Here is a 22409-nt window from a genome sequence, read left to right on the forward strand (position 1 = left end):
ATTATGTTTTTTTTAATTAGACGACACAGAGGTCCGGGGCTATTTCCAAGAGATCCGGGGCTATAGCTCCGAATGCCAAGGTCTAACGACGTGCCTGATGCTGGTTTAGGATTTTTGATCGGTATTAGTATATACTGTGTGAGTGATATATCATTTAATTTTAGATTATTCAAACAAACAACGTATTTCTTAGGGAAACAACATAATTTTTTTAAGTTTTTGGCTTGAAATTGATCAAAAATAAGGCCTTAAAATGCTTATTTGTATATCATCCTTCAATAGCAAGGCAATTCAAAAATGCTTTACATAAATAACCAAGTCCAGTTGCTTTTGACTGAAATTGCTTTAAGGATAACGATAACCTGGACAAATGAGAATATGCACAGGCTTCCTGCTTTACATAAGAAAACTGTTGTTATTAAAATGCCTTTATTGTCATGGTATCTAATCAAACGCATGCTCCATTTATAGTGGAGCACATGCTCCATTTATAGAGGGTACACGTATTTAAAATCACCAATAGATGGTGTTTCAACCCCAATATTAATCATAGCTGAATGAAAGAGCAACAGTGATTTTTAAAGCACAAAATCATTTTTTATAAAAACGAATGCTTACTAAAAAGCAATAAAATGTAGGTCCTCATTGGCAGGACTTTGTCATTTGTCATTCCAAAAGGCTTCTCTTTCGTTTCCTTTGTCATCTTTTCGTATGAAAAATGGGATGTGGTGCCAAAGGCTCTGATGGTAGAATAAATCTCCCAAATAAAAAAGGAAACATTAATTACTAAATAAATTTAATACTATCAAAATACTACAACATTTCTATTCAATTTCAATTCAATTTTATTTATAGTGCCAAATCATAACAAAAGTTATCTCAGGACACTTTACAGATTAGGCATAGAACCAACAATTCCCCCAAAGAGTACGGTGACAACGAAAACCTTCCCTATAACACGCAGGAACGTCGGACAGACCCAGCTCTGTGGAGGACGGCCATCTGTCTTGACCCGTTGGGGAGGAAGAAAAGGAGAGAGAAAGAGAGAAAGACAAAGATAGACTAAAGACAGAGAGACTGACACACTTCCAGAGATGCAAGCAGCCAGAGAGTAACAGTAACTATAACAATATCTATAGTAATGTGAACATGACTCACATGTTATGGCAGTCTGCACAGCAGAACAGCAGGAACACACACATCCAAGGTGACAGAACATGAAAATGATAATAATTATGACAAACATGATCAATGATGAGCAGGGGCAATAGCAGCTACAATACAGCAAGACATACCACTGATGGTGTTTTTATGGCTACTAATCTTATAATTTATAAGACTAGTGATGACTAATGACTAAATTAAATTAAAAATAAATGACTAATAGTTATAGAAGTAGCGGGAAGCGTCATGCAGGACCACGGCAGCAGGCACCACCACGATCAGCCGAGACCTGCACACAGGACCAGGGCAGCAGGCACCACCAACATCAGCAGAGACCAGCACACAGGACCACGGCAGCAGGCACCACCACGATCAGCAGAGACCTACACACAGGACCACGGCAGCAGGCACCAACACCATCAGCAGAGACCTGCACACAGAACCACAGGACCACAGCAACAGGCACCACCACCATCAGCCGAGACCTGCGCACAGGACCAGGGCAGCAGGCACTACCAGCATCAGCAGAGACCAGCACACAGGACCACCGCAGCAGGCACCACCACCATCAGCAGGGACCTGATACACTGGACCAAGGCAGCAGGCACCACCACCATCAGCAGAGACCTGCACAGGACCACGGTAGCAGGCACCACCACCATCAGCAGAGACCTACACACAGGACCACGGCAGTAGGCACCACCACCATCAGCAGAGACCTACCCACAGGACCACGGCAGTAGGCACCACCACCATCAGCAGAGACCTGCGAGATGACAAAGCACAAACAACTCCGGGGAAGAAGTTGAATTAATAACATGCATTGATGAGACATGAATGACACAGACGGAGAGGAGAGAAGGTCAGAGTATCTGGTAAAGTATTATCCCCCGGCAGACTAGGCTTATAGCAGCATCATTAAGCTGAACAAACGCAGCTTTAAGAATAACAACAACAACATAGCTGAGGGCTCGTAAGCCCTAGCTGTAAGCTTTATCAAAAAGGAAAGTTTTAAGTTTACTCTTAAATATGGGGACAGTGTCTGTCTCCCGAATAACACTTGGGAGTTGGTTCCACAAGAGAGGAGCTTGGTAGCTGAAGGCTCTGCCTCCCCTTCTATTTTTGGAGACTCTAGGCAAGTAGCCCTGCGACAAGTAGCCCTGCATTTTCAGAGCGCAGCGATCTAGTCAGGTGATACGGTACTATGAGCTCTTTAAGATATGACGGAGCCTGACCAATAAGAGCTTTGTAGGTAAGGAGGTTTTAAATTATATTCTAGACTTTACAGGTAGCCACTGCAAAGAGGCTGATACAGGAGAAATATGTTCTCTTCGGTTTGTTTTAGTTAGTACACGAGCTGCAGCATTTTGGACCAACTGGAGACTCTTAACAGACTTATTGGAGCAGCCTGATAATAAGGAGTTGCAGTAGTCCAGCCTAGAAGTAACAAATGCATGGACTAGTTTTCCTTCATCTTTCTGAGACACAATATTCCTAATTTTCGCAATATTACGCAGGTGAAAATATGCAGTCCTTGTTTTTAATTTTATGTGAGAATCGAAGGACATATCCTGTTCAAAAATAACACCCAGATTCCTTACTGTGGTGCTGGAGGACAACACAACATCATCGAGAGTAACAATATCTTTACTTATTGAGTTTCGGAGGCCTTCGGGGCCAAGTGCGATGACTTCAGTTATATCTGAGTTTAACATCAGAAAATTGCAGGTCATCCAGCTTTTTCTTTCCTTAATGTGCATTTGAAGTTTATCTAACTGATCGGTTTCGTCTGGTTTGATTGATAAATATAATTGTTTATCATCAGCATAACAATAAGAATTTATGGAGTGCTTCCTTATAATATTTCCTAATGGAAGCATATATAAGGTGAATAGAATCGGTCCAAGGACAGAACCCTGTGGGTTGCTGTGACTAACTTTAGTGTGAATGGAGGATTTGTCATTAACATGTACAAACTGAGATCAATCTGATAAATAAGACTTAAACCAGCTCAGTTTGGTTCCTTTAATGCCGATCAGATGCTCTAGTCTCTGTAGTAGGATGTGATGGTCAATAGTGTCGAAGGCAGCTCTAAGATCCAGCAAAACAAGCACAGAGACAAGTCCTTTGTCTGAAGCTATTAGAAGGTCGTGAGTCATTTTTACCAGTGCTGTCTCAGTGCTATGATTCGCTCTAAATCCTGACTGGAAGTTCTCAAGTAACTCATTATTATGTAAAAAGTCACACAGGTGATTGGCAACTAATTTCTCGAGGATCTTGGAGAGAAAAGGAAGGTTAGTTATAGGTCTATAGTTAGCTAGTACCTCAGGATCAAGACTGGGCTTTTTAAGAAGAGGTTTAATTACAGCTACTTTAAAAGACTGTGGTACATAACCTACTGATAAAGACATGTTAATCATATCTAATACAGGAGTGCTAACTAAAGGTAACACTTCTTTAAGTAACCTAGTTGGAATAGAGTCTAGGAGACAATTAGAAGGCTTTGATGCTGAAATAGTAGAGGTTAATTTGTTAAGGTCAACTGTAGAAAAGCAATCCAAGAATATATCAGGTTGTACAGTTTTACAGGTTCCTGGTTGGAAGAAAAATTTGTGCCAAGCGAGTTGATTTTCTCTCTAATAGTTATAATTTTGTCATTAAAGAAGGTCATGAAGTCGTTGCTACTGAGGGTTATAGGAATACATGGCTCAATAGAGCTGTGGCTCTGTGTCAGCCTGGCTATAGTGCTGAAAAGAAATCTAGGATAGTTCTTATTCTCCTCTATTAAAGATGAGTAATAGGCTGCTCCGGCATTACGGAGGGCCTTCCTATATGTTTTTAGACTTTCATGCCAAGCTAAGCGAGATTCCTCCAATTTAGTAGAGCGCCATTTACTTTCTAATTTTCGCAATATTTGTTTTAGTTCACAGGTTTGTGAGTTATACCACGGAGCTAACTTCCTCTGTTTCATTATCTTCTTTTTTAAAGGAGCAACAGAGTCAAGTGTTGTTTGTAGTGAGCCTGCAACACTTTCAACAAAATGATAAATTTCAGAGAGACAAACGTTAGTGCAGGAATCTGGAATATTAGGATAAGGCATTAAAGTAAATGCAGATGGAATCGCTTCCTTAAATTTAGTTACAGCACTATCAGATAAACATCTAGTGTAGAAACTTTTGCCCAGACGTGAGTAGTCCTGTAATATGAATTCAAAAGTTATTAAGTAATGGTCTGATAAAATAGGATTCTGTGAAAAGACTATTAAGTCATTGATTTCAACACCATAAGCCTAAACAAGGTCGAGGGTGTGATTAAAACAGTGAGTAGGTTTATGTACACTCTGACTAAAACCAATCGAATCTAGTAGAGAGATAAACGCAATACTAAGGCTAACGTCCACATGAATATTAAAATCTCCTACAATGATTACTTTATCAGATTTAAGGACTAAATTTGAGAGAAACTCTGAGAATTCAGATAGAAATTCAGAGTACGGACCAGGAGCACGGTACAATAAAACAAATATTATTGGCTGCACAGTTTTCCAGGTTGAATGTGAAAGATAAAGAACAAGACTTTCAAATGAATTATAATATAGTTCAGGTTTAGGGTTCATTAATAGGCCTGAGTAATAAATAGCTGTAACGCCTCCTCCTCGGCCACTGCCTCGAGGAATATGAGTATTAATATGACTGGGAGGAGAGGATTCATTTAGGCTAACATATTCTTCAGGACACAGCCAGGTTTCAGTCAGACAGAGAACATCAATATGGTTATCTGATATCAAATAATCTATTAATACAGCTTTAGAAGACAGAGATCTGATGTTTAAAAGTCCACATTTTATTTTTTGATTTTTTTGCATTATCGCAGATTTGGTGTTGATTTGTATCAAGTTTTTCTGTGTAGCTCCTCTTCTGTTCATTTTTTTAAAAGAAATTACTTAAACTTTTAAGGTCTATGAAATGGAAAAGCATTCCCTGTAATATATTTGTTTTAATAACAGCCTGCTACATAGCCACGTTCATGAGTCATGAGCTAAACTGTGATGGTAAGAGAGTAATTAGAGGTAAAATGATTGGTTTGAAAACACTGTGGCTCCAAATGGGAACTGTTAGGAAGAGAAGTGCGGATCAGGTGGAGAATATTTAGAGCAGTCCTTATGAAACTGAAGTCATGGCTGAAAACAGTCAACAATAAATCATCTTCTGATGCTGAATCAAGCTTCCTGTCTGTAGCTGAAGAGTGTCGGCCTACGCTGCTGTGTTTGAACATTGGTGTTAGTGGTCGGACTGGAGAGAGCCTGGTGTTTTCTGATGGAGTACGTCAGTTACAAAGTTTGAGAACCACTGGGTTACTGTAATGGAAGTCCAGATAGTGTCTAGCCATAGCAAAGTTAAAAAAAAATCCATAAATGTCAGTCTGTATTAGATCTGTGCAGTGGTTTCGGTGGCCTACCTGGTCATGAGTGAGTCTCAACACTTCCTGTATCTGGCCCTTCAAATTAAAGGGAAGGGCCAGATCAAATTAAAAGCCTTTCAGGCCAGCCGCCAGTCACAGATTTTCACTCGTTTAAGCTTACTGAAGGGTGGTGTCTCAATACCCCCATTTCCTTAGATTTGGCTTCAAGCTCATTTTTACTCTCACAAATTATCCAAACGCATTGGAACTGGCCTTTCATGCTTTATTTAAGACATAAAAGGCCTTAAAGTGTGTGTGCGTGTGTGTGGTGTGTGTGCGTGTGGTGTGTGTGCGTGTGTGCGTATGAGATAAGAATTGATAACCATTGATTTAAATATCGTTAAATCCTGATTTTTTGCCCAGAAATAGCTGACATCACCTTTTTAAGCCGTGGCCAGAGACATTATGTTTTCGTCTTAGACTCAAAGATGAACTGATTAGATTTTGGAGGTCAAAAGTCAAAGTCGCTGTGACCTCACTAAAACTCATATTTGACCATAACTCAAGAAAAACATTTCACACAAATATCTGACAGGAAATAATGAAGTGATGATGTTTTCTATTCAAAGGGTCAAAGGTCGACTTCACTGTGACATCAAAATGTTTTATAACTCAGGAACAGAAGACATTTGGTCAGATACTGAACTGGTGACACTGATCTTCAAACTGTGTTGATTGATAAGATCTGAAGAAAAATACACTAAATACCTTTAATTCAATTTCTTCAGTCTTCACTACATACATTATGTACGTTTGATCAGTTTGACGGAGGCACACAACTGCAGTGTGTAATTCTATTTCCCCACTGTTGTAACCACTTCAGTTGGGGGGAACAAAGCACAGAGAAAGTGACAGTGGGTATTTTCTTCCAGGACCTTTTCAGAAAAGAAACACAAGGCAACAAATGTACATAGATTTGAATTTGTTGCTTCTGAATTACTTTGTTTTCATATGCCTTGTGTCATCTCCCTGCAGACTGTTCATCCTGGGCTCTTATGACAGAGAAACCTATGTCCACTGCACACTGGAGCTGAGCAGCCACCAGTGGAAGGAGAAGACTCGCAGCTCTATCAAACAGGTGGGTTCTCCTCCATTTAACATCATGGACATATTAAAGTATGGACAGCGTACCAAAAAATGGCGCCCATTCATTCCTATGTAAGCTGCTCAGTGGCGCATGGTTGCTTTAGAATGTCGCTCCTTCCTGGTTGTGTGGCATCTTCTCATGAACACAGGAAGACTTACTGGATGTAGAAATGTTTGCATTCCCAAACCCATGCCCGAGCGCCCAGCATGAAACAACACAATCGGACACAATCTTTTAAAGTGTGAGCAGCAGAGTTGTGTCTCTGCAGGAGCTTTGCACTGGGCCTTTTTACGGAGACGGGACCTAAGCTGCTGGATCTGTTTCACTACGGCTCTTTTTAGCCACGCACTCTCCCTCTCTTGCCCATAACTCACTTTTTGGTAAGGTCTAAGGCCCTACACATAAAACAAAGCACCAATGGGCTCCTTCCTTTTGGATTGACTTTGCTAATCCACTTGAATGGACTTTACTATGAGAGGAGCTGGTACTGGGGCCAGTAGTTAAGTCTTTAAAAAATACACACAGAGATTCACAAAGACATGCGCACTTACGCACACACATAGCCATACACACATTGACTAGCTTTTGCTGAGGAGAGATGGCTGGGCACCGAGATGTGAGGGGAGAAAGAATCTACCTTTGGGGGGCGCGCACACCGAGAGGAATCATGGTCCATGACTGCAGGGGGCACCGCCACAGGGACCCCTCCAGCCCAGGCAGACAGGAGGCTCCACACTACGGTGTAGAGCTCTCTGACACCCGGGCCAGGGCCGTCCACGGGACAGCACCCCCATCAGTGAACCAGAGACAACTCCCAGTGTGGTCGGCCCCCTGGAGGAAACACTGGAAAACTGAGGGACTAAAACAGTAAAAAAGATTAAAAAAAGTTATAGAAGCTAAAAACTGAGGAAGTAAAAACAGTCAAAACAGTAAAATAAGATAAAAAGAATAGAACATATGAGGGAATAAAAACAGTCAAATAAGATAAAAAGAATAGAAACTATGAGGGAATAAAAACAGTCAAATCAGTAAAATAAGATAAAAAGAATAGAAACTATGAGGGAATAAAAACAGTCAAAACAGTCAAATAAGATAAAAAGAATAGAAACTATGAGGGAATAAAAACAGTCAAAACAGTCAAATAAGATAAAAAGAATAGAAACTATGAGGGAATAAAAACAGTCTAAACAGTCAAATAAGAAAAAAAAGAATAGAAACTATGAGGGAATAAAAACAGTCAAAACAGTAAAATAAGATAAAGAATAGAGGCTAAAAACTGAGGGAATAAAAACAGTCAAATAAGATAGGATAGGAAGATAGGAGGAAACACTGGAAAACTGAGGGGCTAAAAGAGTAAAATAAGATGGAAACTATGAGGGAATAAAAGCAGTCAAAACATCCGTCACAAATATATCCGTCACACATTTATCCGTCACACATATATCCGTCACACATATATCCGTCTTACATACATCTGTCACACATATATCTGTCACACATATATCTGTCACACATATATCTGTCACACATATATCTGTCACACGTGTATCAGTCACACATATATCTGTCACACAAATATCTGTCACACAAATATCTGTCACACAAATATCTGTCTTACATATATCTGTCTTACATATATCTGTCTTACATATATCTGTCTTACATATATCTGTCTTACATATATATTTCACACATATACCTGTCACACATATATCTGTCACACATATATCTGTCACACAAATATCTGTCTTACATATATCTGTCTTACATATATCTGTCACACAAATATCTGTCTTACATATATCTGTCTTACATATATCTGTCTTAAATATATCTGTCACACATATATCTGTCACACAAATACCGTCACACACGTATATCTGTCACACAAATATCTGTCGCACAAATATCTGTCACACATATATCTGTCACACATATATCTGTCTTACATATATCTGTCACACATATATCTGTCACACAAATATCTGTCACACATATATCTGTCACACATATATCTGTCTTACATATATCTGTCACACATATATCCGGTGCATCTACTCACGCAACGATTTAAAAAAAATTCTAGTATACTGTCTCGTTTGGTCATTCCCTATATAGTGCACTATTTAATAAACACTCTATGGGGATAGTGAGTGAATGAGGGAACGATTTCGAACACAGCTGAGGTGTATTATGCATTACAGTGAGATTGCTGCAGAAAGATAGAGACATGCCAAGGCTGTTTAATGTTACATATTGTATGCACCAAAAGGGCTGTAATAGTCGGATATGTATTGGTAACAAAGACGGTACAAAATCTACTATTCATTTTGAAAAGATCAGCTGTTTCTAAGCTCTTCCAGTTTCCAAAAACACGTCCTCTAATACCACATATTGGACACCTTGTCTTATTGACACATTAATACAATCTTATTTTCATGTTCCTTGCACTGATGAGATTGTCCCATTGCTGCCATTTTGAGCAGCAAAGAAAATTTCCAGGCCCCTCCGGCACACCTTTTCTAATTGCTGCAATTTAGAGATATTCCAGTTATCACATCAGGCTTGTTTGGAAGTGACTAATGACCGCTTTAGAGTGAAATGTCAGCCCTAATTACCGGCTCTGGCTCCAGCAACGCTTCTAAATGACATTTGCAGTGGCTCAAAGATTATTAGTATTGTGTTGAACAGTAATTGTTCTGCACTGTGCTTTCATGTAATGATTACTGACTTTGGAGGAGTTGAGTCGTCGTCCAGCAGGGGGCAGTGAAACATCAGGCCTTACTCTCATTACTAACCACATGATCTTCCTCTGTCCATTCTCTCATTCTAAAACCCCACTTCATTGTACATTTACAGAATGAGTGGCGTATGTTTTTGCCTTATAGTTCACATTTACTTTGCAAATAGAAACTGATATAATCCAAATGTGTTTGTTAGGGGTTGAATGTGTAGAATCATTATTAAAAGCTATATTTAAAAAAAACAATAATAATAATACAGCCACGGGGCGTTTTGAGGGGTACAGAACGAAAGTATTGCTTTTCGATAAAAAATATATTTAGTCTGAATTAATATTTTACATTTTTTTGACAGGTTTGACAATGACTTTCTATCACATTCTGTTTCCATTGTAGCAGCCAATAGTGTTGGGCGTTGCTGGTTGCCAGGGTTGTCTGTTGTTGCTACAGAAACAAGAATCATTCTGAGTTGAGAGCTAGCTAATGGATTACACAGCACTCACAGAAAGACTTCGAGCTGAAGACTGGCTAACGTTAAATACTGTTGTCAAATTAACTGATTAGTCCAAATGAGTGGTTCCCCTGTTTGATTCATCACTGACATGGAGCGGGCCGATCACTGACACACTCTGCAAGAAACCTGGCAACCTGACTGCTGGAATTATTTTTTGTTGTTTAGACTACGATCTTGAGACATTAGATGGTGCTGTTCCCACTTTCAAAACACACTTTTGGTGAAAGGACAATCAAATGTAATTAAATGTAAAATCATTTAGAAAAATATAAAAAAGTAAATGATTAATAAGTAAAGCATAAATAGGCTCTGTCACCTTTTGTGTTTTTCATATTAAATAAAATGCTCTTGTGTTTTCATTAAGAACATACTTACAATAGGCCGGAAAACATGGGCTTCTTTGTGAAGGACAAATTGTTCCTGTATTTTGGGCCTCTTCTTTACATTATTAATGATACAAAGAAAAGGTATCTCATTGCCTACTTCTTTTTCTTTAAAAATATAAGCATCTCTGCCTTGTTTCAGCTCAGTCAGTTTCTCTTGGCTTCCAAGATGTAAGACGCAGAGCTGAACAGCCGCTTACTGAAAACAATTTGAAACAAACCGCAGGTTTGCCTGGCACCTGTTTCCCTCTTTATGTCATACACCAGAGTTTGTCCAGTCAGTGGCTTCTTCTTCTCAGTCAGCAGCTGGGTATGCTGGCTACTGTTGTCCGTGTCGGGACCAACTAGTGAAAATCTGATGTGACACTGCAGATAAACACCAGCCACTGATGAATGACATCTTATTTGTTGATAAACCGATGGCAGATGGCTGATAAATCGAAGTATAAAAAAACACAAGATGAAAATGCTTAGTTCAGTGCTAATTTAATTTAAAGGGGTCCTGTCTAGTTTTCTTGTAAAGGAACAAAATTTATATTTACATTTGTTGTTAAAGAGGCCCTGTGATGCTAGTTTTCAGGGTCATATTTGTATTTTTTCGGGTCAGCTACAATAGGTTTACATGCTTTGGTATTCAAAAAACAAATATTTCTCCTATTGCCCATGGCTGCAGCACCACTGTGTAAAACCTCTCTGTGTGAGCTTATTATTTGTCTGAGCTCTTATGTAGGTTCACTTATTGAAACTGTGCCCAAATGCCCAGCAAAGCTGAAAAAATCTGCTGCAAAGAAATAGAAAAGGTTGCCTAGAGTGTAATCAACTACTACATTATATAGCTAACTGACTGGAGACGATAGTAACACCCACCTAACGTTATATGATGTTAGGTGAGTTTCTAGTATTTGGAATCTAGCGCCCATGTTGTCTAGCAGCCTGCCTTTGTTGGGTCATTTTCTTGACACATTAGCACCACCTGTAGATCAGTGGAATAGTGTTAAACCATTGGCAGGACTGTGTATTGTGTCACCCTTGTGCATGTGTCTCTTTTATGTGCATATATGAGACTAACACAACAGGGACTTGCTCTCAGAAACACATCTCCATAGCCCTACGACAAACACAGGAAAGCTCTAATAACAGAACTGGAGTAGACTGAATGTTCCATTCCACCACTGGCTGAACATCATTGATTCATTTTTATTGCAATAAAAATGCAGTTATTGCACATGCAAACCTTACATTTATGTAAACACATACGCAAACCACCCTTCAGAACTGACCCCATGATTATCAGTTAAGGTGCAGTCAGTAATCCAGTAGGTAATGAATATGTGAAGCATTCCACCCGACCACCTAACCAATACAGCCATCAGCATGGTCGTCTCCAAGTGGAGCCACTTCAAAGCACTTGTATCCCTTCTTTGTTAATATACGCATAGAAATGCAGATTCACAGTGGCATTTGAGTCTGATTTATCAGACTTCTCCAGTCTGCATGTCCCCAGCAGGCCTCTGTAGTAAGGATTAAAGGCTATACCATCTGGAAAAGGTCAATTCGCCATCTTCCTCGCTCTCTCCCTTTTTTCCCTGATGATTGCCAGATGTGAACCTCTGTTGCTTCCCTTGTGGATGTAAATGCTTCTGCCACTGAATATTCCCTCATTTTAAGTGTGAGCCACTTTATCCTGCTTTTTATTGTGTCAGAAATGATAGTGGCAAAAGAGAAGAAAGAAATCTCAGAATGTCCCTAAAAAGGGGCAAAAATTGCCTCCAACATTAAAATAATGTTGTGCCAGTAGGCTTTCCTTATCCTACATTAAGCCATCTTTTATTTTTGCTGAGTTCATTTAATTTCCAGTTCTGTCTCTAACGCAGTCACACAAACTGCAATGTTACGTATCAATGCACTGATAATAGAATATCAGAATCAGAAATACTTAAATAATCCTAGGGTGAAATTATTTTCATTGCAAACACTGCTTTACAAGCAACAAATACTATACAGACAACATATATATTTGGAAAACAGAATATATATATAGCGAGTTTACTAAATAAACCAGACTTATTTTGGTTAGTCTGACTAATTTTCAGTTCACTATAGTTCAGGCCAAGTTACTTTGGTAACTTATACTGGCAAACTAACCTGGTCAGGGTCAGGCTAAGACTGAGTTATTGCTTGATCAGAGTTCCTGTAACACTGACCTGATAGGAAAGAGATGCTTTTACTTTATGCTGTGCTGCCTTATTATTTGACTTTATTAAACACTAATAAAATCAACTTAAATATATAAAAACTAGAGTTACACGATCCAGTTTTTTCTGATCCAATTAGATACCAATACCTGGGCTGAGCGTATCGGCTGATACCTGATACTGATCCGATCCTCCTGTTGAATGAATGAAGCGTACACCTGTCCATGTGAGTGAAGACATCAGGCTTGATATAAACATTTAGCCTTGTTAAAAAAAAGCTAACAAATAAACACAGATATAAATGTACTTAATATTATTGATTAACAAATTACAAAGTGTACATTAGCAGCAAAAAGAAAGAAATAACACTTTCATGTAAAGTGCACTGCAAACAGATATTTTAAAATGGAATATAAAACCCTAACCGCTGTTGCAATCAAAGAGAAGAGTGACTAGATCACTGTAACTGTACTGCTGTGTATGGTATTAATAAAATAGAAATGACTGGATCAGAATGCTGGATCGGCCTCATTCATCCGATATCCGATCCAGCTAATTAGTCAATATCAGATCCCATATCTGATCCGGGTATCGGATGCATCTCTAATAAAACTAAATTATACAATGATAAATGATAAGATATAGACCTAAATATGTGTTCAATTATATAGGATCAATTATATTTTTTAAATATACAGTATGTATATGGTATGTGATATTAAATGTCTAAACCCTAACAGCTACATAAAAAAGATAAATAAAAGTACAATGACACACATTTTATTGAGCTGTTGCTTATTATTGATATTCGATTTCCACTACTGTGGCAACCCGTTGGAATCTTTCTCAACTGCTGTAGCCATCCCTTAAGCCATTGCTGCTTAAAGTCCATTTTTTCAAGATTTTTTCTTGTAGTAAGAACTCACTGCTCTCTCTTTTCCACTGCTGTTTGCCAGGGTGTGTATGGAAGGTTTTATTGGACAAAATTATCTGAAAAAGCCCAGCAGTGTACGTGTGTTGTACTCACACGTACTTGACTATCCACAAATGTGTATTTGTAAATGTTTGCAAATATATATAACTTAATTAGTAAAATATGCAGACATATTTACGCATTTACGGACCCATTTCTACATGTGAAACCGGGTTTGCATATTTGTGGATCGCCTACTGTGAGTTTGTGAGCAATGTAGCATTTATTTGCCTCTTTAGTCCAACTTTTTCCACCGCCCATCTGTAGAATAGACCTGACAAATATGAGGTGCAATAATTTTTATGTGTGTATTTTTGTTTTGTAAAGTTTTATCCACAAAAATAAATAGTGATTTGCAAATATTAAGAACTCAGGCTGTATATGTGTATTTTAATTTCCCATATAAATAATAGATGTTATCATAGATGTCACAAAAATACATGTCTACTCATTTTTTTTATTGAATTTTGCAGATAATCAAACAAGAAAAAGTACAGATGTACAGTACTATCAACGCATCTGCCTTTAAGTAAAAAACAGGAACAAAAACAAAAAAACACCATTATAAATCCCACTATCCCTCCCAACAACTAATGTTAGATGTGGTCACAGTAACCAATTCAATAATTGAATACCATAATTAGATAAATAAGGTACAATGAAATCCAGAAGGGAAAAACCATAGCTAAATAAAGTAATTCAAGAAAAAGAAAAGGTGAAAGGAGAGAAAAAAAGGGGGGGAGGGGGGGGGGGGGGTCTCTCCTTCTAAGTACTAGGAAGTTTCCTCACTATCATCAGGAGTAACAGTAATACTATTACTAATAAGAGCCAGCAGTGGGTCCAAGGTTTGATGGAATACTGTCAAAGGTCCCCTCTGTGAAAACCTTAACATCTCTAACCGAAGACATTGTAAAATTTCACGTATCCAACTATTATGAGTTGGTGGAGAAACTTGTTTCTATTTAAGGAGCATGTTACGTCTGGCAGCAGGGTGGTAAAGGCCACGACACATTGTGTAGTAATAGGCAGATTTTAGACGGAGAGAGCCCAAAAACAGCAGTCAGGGGATTTGGTTCCAAATTTGTGTTAAGAGCCTGTCTGAGGGTTTGAAATATATCAGACCAAAATTCAAAAAGCTTGGGGCACTTCCAGAACATGTGTGCATGGTCGGCTGAGGACTGCTTACAGTGGTTACAAGCATCACTGTGACTAGGGTATATCTTAGCCAATTTAACCTTCCACTCTAATAGGCCGTGCCTGGCACAAATCCAAGATGAGTGGACCAGTTTCAAAATGTCCCTCCACTGGACCTCAGTAATGTCTACCCCCAAATGCTTTTCTCATGCATTTTTAGGTGATAGGTGACAGTGGGGACTGGGCTCAGAAGATGATATGATGTTGAGCAGCCTTCTGGTATTGAAGGATGGATGTCTCCCTAACGTGAAGCCTGTCTGGTCTAGTGAAATTATTGATGACATCAGACTTTGGAGGCGGAGGGTGAGGACCTTAGCAAGGATCTTACAATCTACATTTAAAGTGAGACCAGTCTGTAGCTGCCACAAAAGGTAGGATCCCTGTCTTTCTTCAGGAGCAATGAAATAGATGCCTCATACAAGGTCGCTGGCAGTCTGCCTTTAGTAAAGGAGTCATTGAACATTGAACAACAAGGATGTGAGCTAATAGCATCGAGCTAATAGCAACTGTAAAACCATCGGGACCAGGACATTTCCTGTTCTGCATGGACTTTATTGCTTCATGCACCTCCAACAGAGAGATGGGTCTACCAAGCTCCCTAGAGATATTTATATCAATCTGAGGGTACGTTAAAAAGTCTAAGGGGTTGGGGGTCACTGCAGTAACTGGGCTGCATTCAGAAGTATATAGTGCTGTGTAAAAATCAGAAAAAGACTTGTTGATCATCACTGGATCAGAAATGAGGCTGCTGTCCGGTAGTTGAGCATTAGCCATAGGAACAATAATAATAAGTTAGAATGATACTGCAAGTAATCTGTAGTAGTGGAGGAAGAGAGTGGGGAGTAAGGGTAAATCAGAACAAACAAACAAAAAGGATTCAAACGCACATAAAACAGAACAAAAAAACATAGAAGGGAATAAAACAATAACATTTGTGACCAATCTGAGGAATACTCCCATGGGAAAAAACATAATTTGAGCTCTCCAGCTCGCAACCAACAGCTAAACTGAAACTTCCGGGGTCTCCTCCCTTAACTGACAGTGTTTGACCCCTTAGGTCACCACAAAAAAAAAATAAACTGAGAAGATATACGGCTCTAGAGCACACTCTGTGAAGTAAATTAAATTAGCCAGCAGGGGGGCACCAAGACGCCTTAGTGCAGGCAGACCACAAGGGTATTTTTCTACATCAGATAAGATGAATAGAATGTCTGTATGAAACCCACTGTCCACCCTTGGTTAGAATGCACATGCTGTATTGATACAGGTCACCTCTGTACATTAGTCTATGACTTCAGTAAAGTCCTTTGACCAAAAAGTGAGCAAGAATACTTCAGATAACCCTATGGCAGTGGGTGATAAACATCCAAAACAAAATAAAATAAAGCTGTGAAGAAAATATATAATAAACTGAAATCCACATGTGGACGAGCTTCCAGTACTTGGCACGAAGGCTGTTTTAAAGTTATCTGAATTCACATAATAGTGCAAGCAGGTACAAAAAAAGGATAAAAAAAACGTCAATTCAAAAAACCATCACCGGCTCTCGACATATGTCCACAGTGTGTTAAATGTCCATTTAGCAATCTCTGTTCAAAACTCTTTAACAGACAGAATATCAGCAGCCCGTCAGGACCGTAACTACTGATGCTGCGGTCCAAAAATAAACTGCGGCCTGTCCAGGGCTGTTTAACGCACAGCTATACAGTTGCCTATAGTTCTGTATTTTTCATTAGTTTTTATTTTCATTTCAGCTAAAAGCATTTTTTCACATCCTGTTTAGTTTTGTTCTGTTTTGTTGTTTCTGATTTTGTAAGCTTGAGTTTCCCTTTAGCACCAGATGATTCTTTTGGGCTCATTTAAGTTAGGTTTGGACTTTCAGCGCCACTTTTATTATTGTACTTTATGGAACAGGCCCCTGGTGATAACCGTATGTATTTGAATCCGGTTTAATTTAACACTAAACAGCAACTTTATGTATTCAATACTATGGTTTGTACATTTTGTAAAATGTTAGCACCATTACATACTTTTATACAGTGGGGCAAAAGTTGTCCCCCAAATATTTTTTAAATGTCCAACTCTGATTATACTGTGTGTCCGTCTTCCATGGGGAGACCCACTCTCATCAGGAAGAGCCCTTGGTCTGTGTTCAACATGTTTTTCAGGGCTTGTTTAAAGTCCTTATCTTACAGCTTGATGTCACTGTTTCATTTCTGGTTCAACAAACAATCGAAAGTCATAATACAAGTGTTGAATGGACCTGAGAAGCACAGGCTGGTTTTAATGAGCTATTTAAGTTCACAGGTGTTTCAAATGTCAAGTATGATTTGGTGTTGTTATTTTAATACTTGAGTAGAATATATTTGCTTTCCGAGACACGGCTTGGAGTCACATACAGTATGTTTGACGATCAGCGATAGGTAGCATAACAGTATTTACTGTAGCATTAGTTCATCTGAAATGTCAGTTTACCAAAGCCTGCATCCTGGAACACGTGCAAGGCAAGTCTGTTTGAATCACCTTGTCGTTAAAAGATGCTATACAAAGTGCTTTACATAAACATTGAAAGCATGGGAAAAACTAATATAAATTGACATTAAAGTATAAAATCACATTTAGATAGAATAATTCTAAAAAATAAAAACAGGCAAATAAAACCAACATAGCAAAAAATTTGAAGTTACAAGGCAGTATAGACCAATCCGGCGAGCAGTTTGTCTGTTTCGCCATCTATATATATTAGGGGTGAGCGGTTTATTTAAAAAAATCCGTCCCGTTCGGTACGCTTGTCATGGTTCGGTTTATGAGGTGCAACGTAGCGTAAACCTTCATGACCGCTGTCTTTTCTCTCGTATCCGTCTCAGTGCTACCGTCTCAGTGCGTCAAGTCCTGGCGCACTGGGAGAGTTGCTCCATGCGCGCCCTGTAGGTGCGCGGCCACAACGCTACGCATGCTCCTGCTTTTCTTCGTGGGTTTCTGAATCCTCTTGGCAACAGCTCGCCAAGCTCCGCTCTGTTGTTCTGAATCGTTTCTGTCTGGTTAAATCTGTGGTTAAATCACCACATCAATGTCTCTTTCTACTCTGAAAAAAGAAAGGTTGACACAGAAAACCACCAGTTCACCAGAGAATGGACAGAAGTTTTTGTTTCTGTCACTGTGAAGCCTGAGTTTACTCTGCAGCCATATCTGATTGTAAAGGGGATAAGCTGAGAAGGCATTTTAATAAAAATCATGCTACTCTGCATTTATGTTACGTTCATTTGTGTCAGTCCAGTTTTTGATGAATAAACTAATGTTTCATATGTGCTTGTAAGGCTGGTAAAATAACTAGTAACTGAAGTAATCAGATAAATGTAGTGCAGTAAAAATTAGAATATTTCCACTGATTTGTAGAGGAGTAGAAGTATAGTAGCATGTAAATAAAATATTCAAGTAAAGGACAAGAGACTCAAACTTGTCCTTCAGTCCAATAATTGAGTGAAAACCTCTGGATTGTTTAGATGATTGCTTTTTGACAAGCTTGTTGCACTTTGAGGCCTATGACTAATATTCACATTGATAATATAAAGACAATATACTGTATGTACTCCTATGTGCTGCATTATTTTAGAATATCCATTAATGTGATGCTTATATTTTTACTGCCCCTCATTTTGGATCATTTTCGTCAACCAGCCTCAATTCTAAATGAATTAACCAACCCTGATGTAGCCTTTATTCAGTCAGTTCAGTGATTGCTGTTTGTGTGTATTTTAGTGAAAAAAAACCCATTTTCTTTATTTTTTCTAAGATTTGATAATGTAAAAGTTTATATTCTTACCTAGAAGGCAAACAAGTGTTTACCTTTTTGCCAAATAAATATATAAATGTGTAAATGCAGCAATGTCTCACCTACTGTTTCAAAATTTCACTTCACTTTCATTTAAGATTGTTACAGTAATCCCTGAACAAGCTGCCTCATTGTTTCAGTTTCTGCATGATTGCATGACATGTCCTTAATCTGATTTAAAAAAAAATAATAATAATAATATGTAATTATTAGGCTTTAGATCTGAAACATGGTATTTTTAGAATCTAAAAGAAATTTTAAAAAAAACGTGACCCCCAAAACCGTGATATGAACCAAACAGTGGATTTTGTGAACCATTCCACCCCTAATAAATAAATAGATAAATAAATATATATGTATATATAGCTGCTGCAGCCGCGACCCGACCCTGGATAAGCGGTTGAAGATGAGTTAGTCAGTGAAAGACTTTGCCATTGTCTGTGTTTAAGTGGACATCATTAAAGACCTTAACAAGAGCTGTCTCTCTGTTACGGTGTGGTCTGCTTTTCGATGATTTTACTCAGAAATGGAAAGTTTGATATTGGTCTGTAACTGTTCTTTTCTGAAGTGTCTAAATTGTTCTTTTTTTTATTAGAGGCTTGATAACAGCAGTTGTCAGGGCCCGTGGTGGGAAGAAACCAGAGCGAAGAGACGAGTTTACAAGATCTGAGGCCATGCAATTTGATACATTTTCGAAAAGTCCTGTTGGCAGAATATCAAGGCAACAGGAGGAGGATTTCAGATGTTGTATAGTGTCCGCCAAGGTTTAATGGTTGATAACATCAAATTGTGTCATGGTATTTGAATTGATTTTAAGTGGACACATGGACAACACATGACCCGCACCTTATGGGGAGGAACCTTTTAAAAATGAGTCTCAAATGTCTGACATTTCTTTTTGCACTTTTATAGGCATCAAATTCTGTTTTCATATTTGGACAATATTTATTTGTTATTTATATCAGTTATCATATTACTTAGTTGCTGGTCTCAACATTGACCATTTTGGGCTCTGAATGGATTCTCCCTCATCATATTTGTTAAACAGAGAAAGATGTCCCTTTATCTCCGCTGCCTCCCATTGGTTAATGTTTACTTCAGCCACTTCAATGTGCTGCGTGTGCTTGCATCTGCACAACACAGGCCACCTGTGAGCTGGGCAGGCTACATGAAGCCTGTGTGTGTGTGTGTGTGTGTGTGTGTGTGTGTGTGTGTGTGTGTGTGTGTGTGTGTGTGTGTGTGTGTGTGTGTGTGTGTGTGTGTGTGTGTGTGTGTGTGTGTGTGTGTGTGTGTGTGTGTGTGTGTGTGTGTGTGTGTGTGTGTGTGTGTGTGTGTGTGTGTGTGTGTGTGTGTGTGTGTGTGTGTGTGTGTGTGTGTGTGTGTGTGTGTGTGTGTGTGTGTGTGTGTGTGTGATTTATGGTGTTGTTGAGGTGGTGGGGGGACTCTGTCAGGCGTGTTTGCACATCTGCCCCGTCAATTCCATCGTCTGCCCTGAATGCTGATTCTTGCTGACAGCTTAACCGAAGGGACATACGACGTGTGTGTGCGTACACTACAGCTCAGGATCTTGTTGTGTAACATTGGTTGTACTCGGTGGGTGGCTTTGTATTGTATGGAAAGAATGTGAATATTTACAGCTCTATAAGGGTGAATGTGTTTTACTAGATGTTAAGTGTGTGGTCAGTCTCATGGTCCAAAATGATCCAGATTCTGAGTTTTCAGATTTTCAGACTACCATTAAGAATTGGACCAGTATAAAAGCCAGACATTTGCCTTTGGTTTTCAAACATCTAATATGAAGGATAAAATGCTTTTCACCCCTTTTTGAAATATTGCTGATTTAATGAATTAAAGCTAAGTTTAGGTCATCTATTTGCAAAATTGCATTTGTATTACAGTATTTTACAACTGGTATGGTACATTTTCAAAACAGTTTCAATATGAAGAACCCCTAGCACAAATTGCTCTTGACCTCACGTGTTTCTCTGTTAGTGGGAATGTGTCGAATTATGTAGACTGACATCTGCTGCTACCCTGCACCTGCATTTTAGTAAATATTTGAGTTTTACAGTATTGCATACAGTGTGTAGGATTTCTAGATCTAATCTAAACCAAGTCATTTTGTTGAACCTTAATAGTGGTCTTTTGTTGCCTACACTTAACATCACCTTATCGTCTAAACTTAACCGTCACCTTGTGCTGTCTAAACCTAACCATCACCTTGTGCTGTCTAAACTTAACCGTCACCTTGTGTTGTCTAAACTTAACCATCACCTTTTCTTGTCTCAACTTAACCATCACCTTGTGCTATCTAAACTTAACCGTCACCTTGTGTTGTCTAAACTTAACCATCACCTTGTCGTCTAAACTTAACCGTCACCTTGTGCTGTCTAAACTTAACCATCACCTTGTGCTGTCTAAACTTAACCATCACCTTGTGTTGTCTAAACTTAACCATCACCTTTTCTTGTCTAAACTTAACCATCATCTTGTGCTGTCTAAACTTAACTGTCACCTTGTGCTGTCTAAACTTAACCGTCACCTTGTGCTGTCTAAACTTAACCATCACCTTGTGCTGTCTAAACTTAACCGTTACCTTGTGTTGTCTAAACTTAACCATCACCTTTTCTTGTCTAAACTTAACCATCACCTTGTGCTGTCTAAACTTAACCATCACCTTGTGCTGTCTAAACTTAACCGTCACCTTGTGCTGTCTAAACTTAACCGTCACCTTGTGCTGTCTAAACTTAACCATCACATTTTGCTGTCTACACTTAACCATCACCTTGTGCTGTCTAAACTTAACCATCACCTTGTGCTGTCTAAACTTAACCATCACCTTGTGCTGTCTAAACTTAACCGTCACCTTGTGCTGTCTAAACTTAACCATCACCTAGTGCTGTCTAAACTTAACCATCACCTAGTGCTGTCTACACTTAACCATCACCTTGTGTTGTCTAAACTTAACCGTCACATTCGTAATATATATTATGAATTGTTTTGCATACATTTTTCTAAAGTTTCCTACGAACCCATTGATGATAATACGTTGTTTTAATATTCATGGTGGTTGGTTAGAAGGCTTTCCATCACAACAGCAGTTGTTTGGGACATGCAACACCTGCTAAAATTTTTTTCGGAGGAAAAATTAAAACATATAGATGAGAAATATGGAGCCGGTGTGCAAAAACCTTTCGTAGGAAACAGTGAAAATTGTGCCAGTATGAGATGGCTGTTTTCTGAGCATGTCATTTATGTTTTTACACGTTCTGTGTAAGGACAGCAGTGTGTGTTTGAATGTATGAAATTTAGCAAGTCTGTTTGGGTCTCTGAGCATTAGAAGGTTTTTACAGCGAAACTCAAAACAATCATAATACTGTAATTATTGCAATTTCAAAGGGACTGAATACAGCTGTTACATCTGAGACTGTTGTTTAGGGTTTTATTGTTCAGTCATATCATGAAAACAATCAAGAGTCTTGTCCACAGCTGTCACCTCAAACCTCAGGATCAGCAATGGCACTATTTCTTATCCTCTAACACTATAGTCAATATTCACTGAAAACACACACACACACACACACACACACACACACACACACACACACACACACACACACACACACACACACACACACACACACACACACACACACACACACACACACACACACACACACACACATTGCACATCTATCTTTGTGAGGACACCCATTGTCACCATGCATTCCACAGCCCCCTACCTCACCCATCACAACTAAATGACTAACCCCTTAAAACCAAGTCTTAACCCCCCAACAGGCCTTTGTAAATGTGAGGACCTGCCAAAATGTCCTCACTTTCCAAAAATGTCCTCACTCTGTTT

General features: G+C 38.8%; 1 protein-coding gene across 1 annotated transcript in view; it reads left to right on the forward strand.

Annotated features, from left to right (window-relative positions):
* pdzd8 (PDZ domain containing 8) overlaps positions 1 to 22409 on the forward strand; it is an 85556-nt gene that overhangs the window by 30122 nt on the left and 33025 nt on the right. Inside the window, exon 3 of the mRNA XM_083923088.1 lies at positions 6601 to 6703. Coding sequence (XP_083779214.1) covers positions 6601 to 6703 — 103 coding nt within the window. The remainder of the gene's footprint in view (positions 1 to 6600; positions 6704 to 22409) is intronic.

Source organism: Echiichthys vipera (assembly GCF_963691815.1).
Source record: "Echiichthys vipera genome assembly, chromosome: 11".
Taxonomy (NCBI): Eukaryota; Metazoa; Chordata; class Actinopteri; order Perciformes; family Trachinidae; genus Echiichthys; species Echiichthys vipera.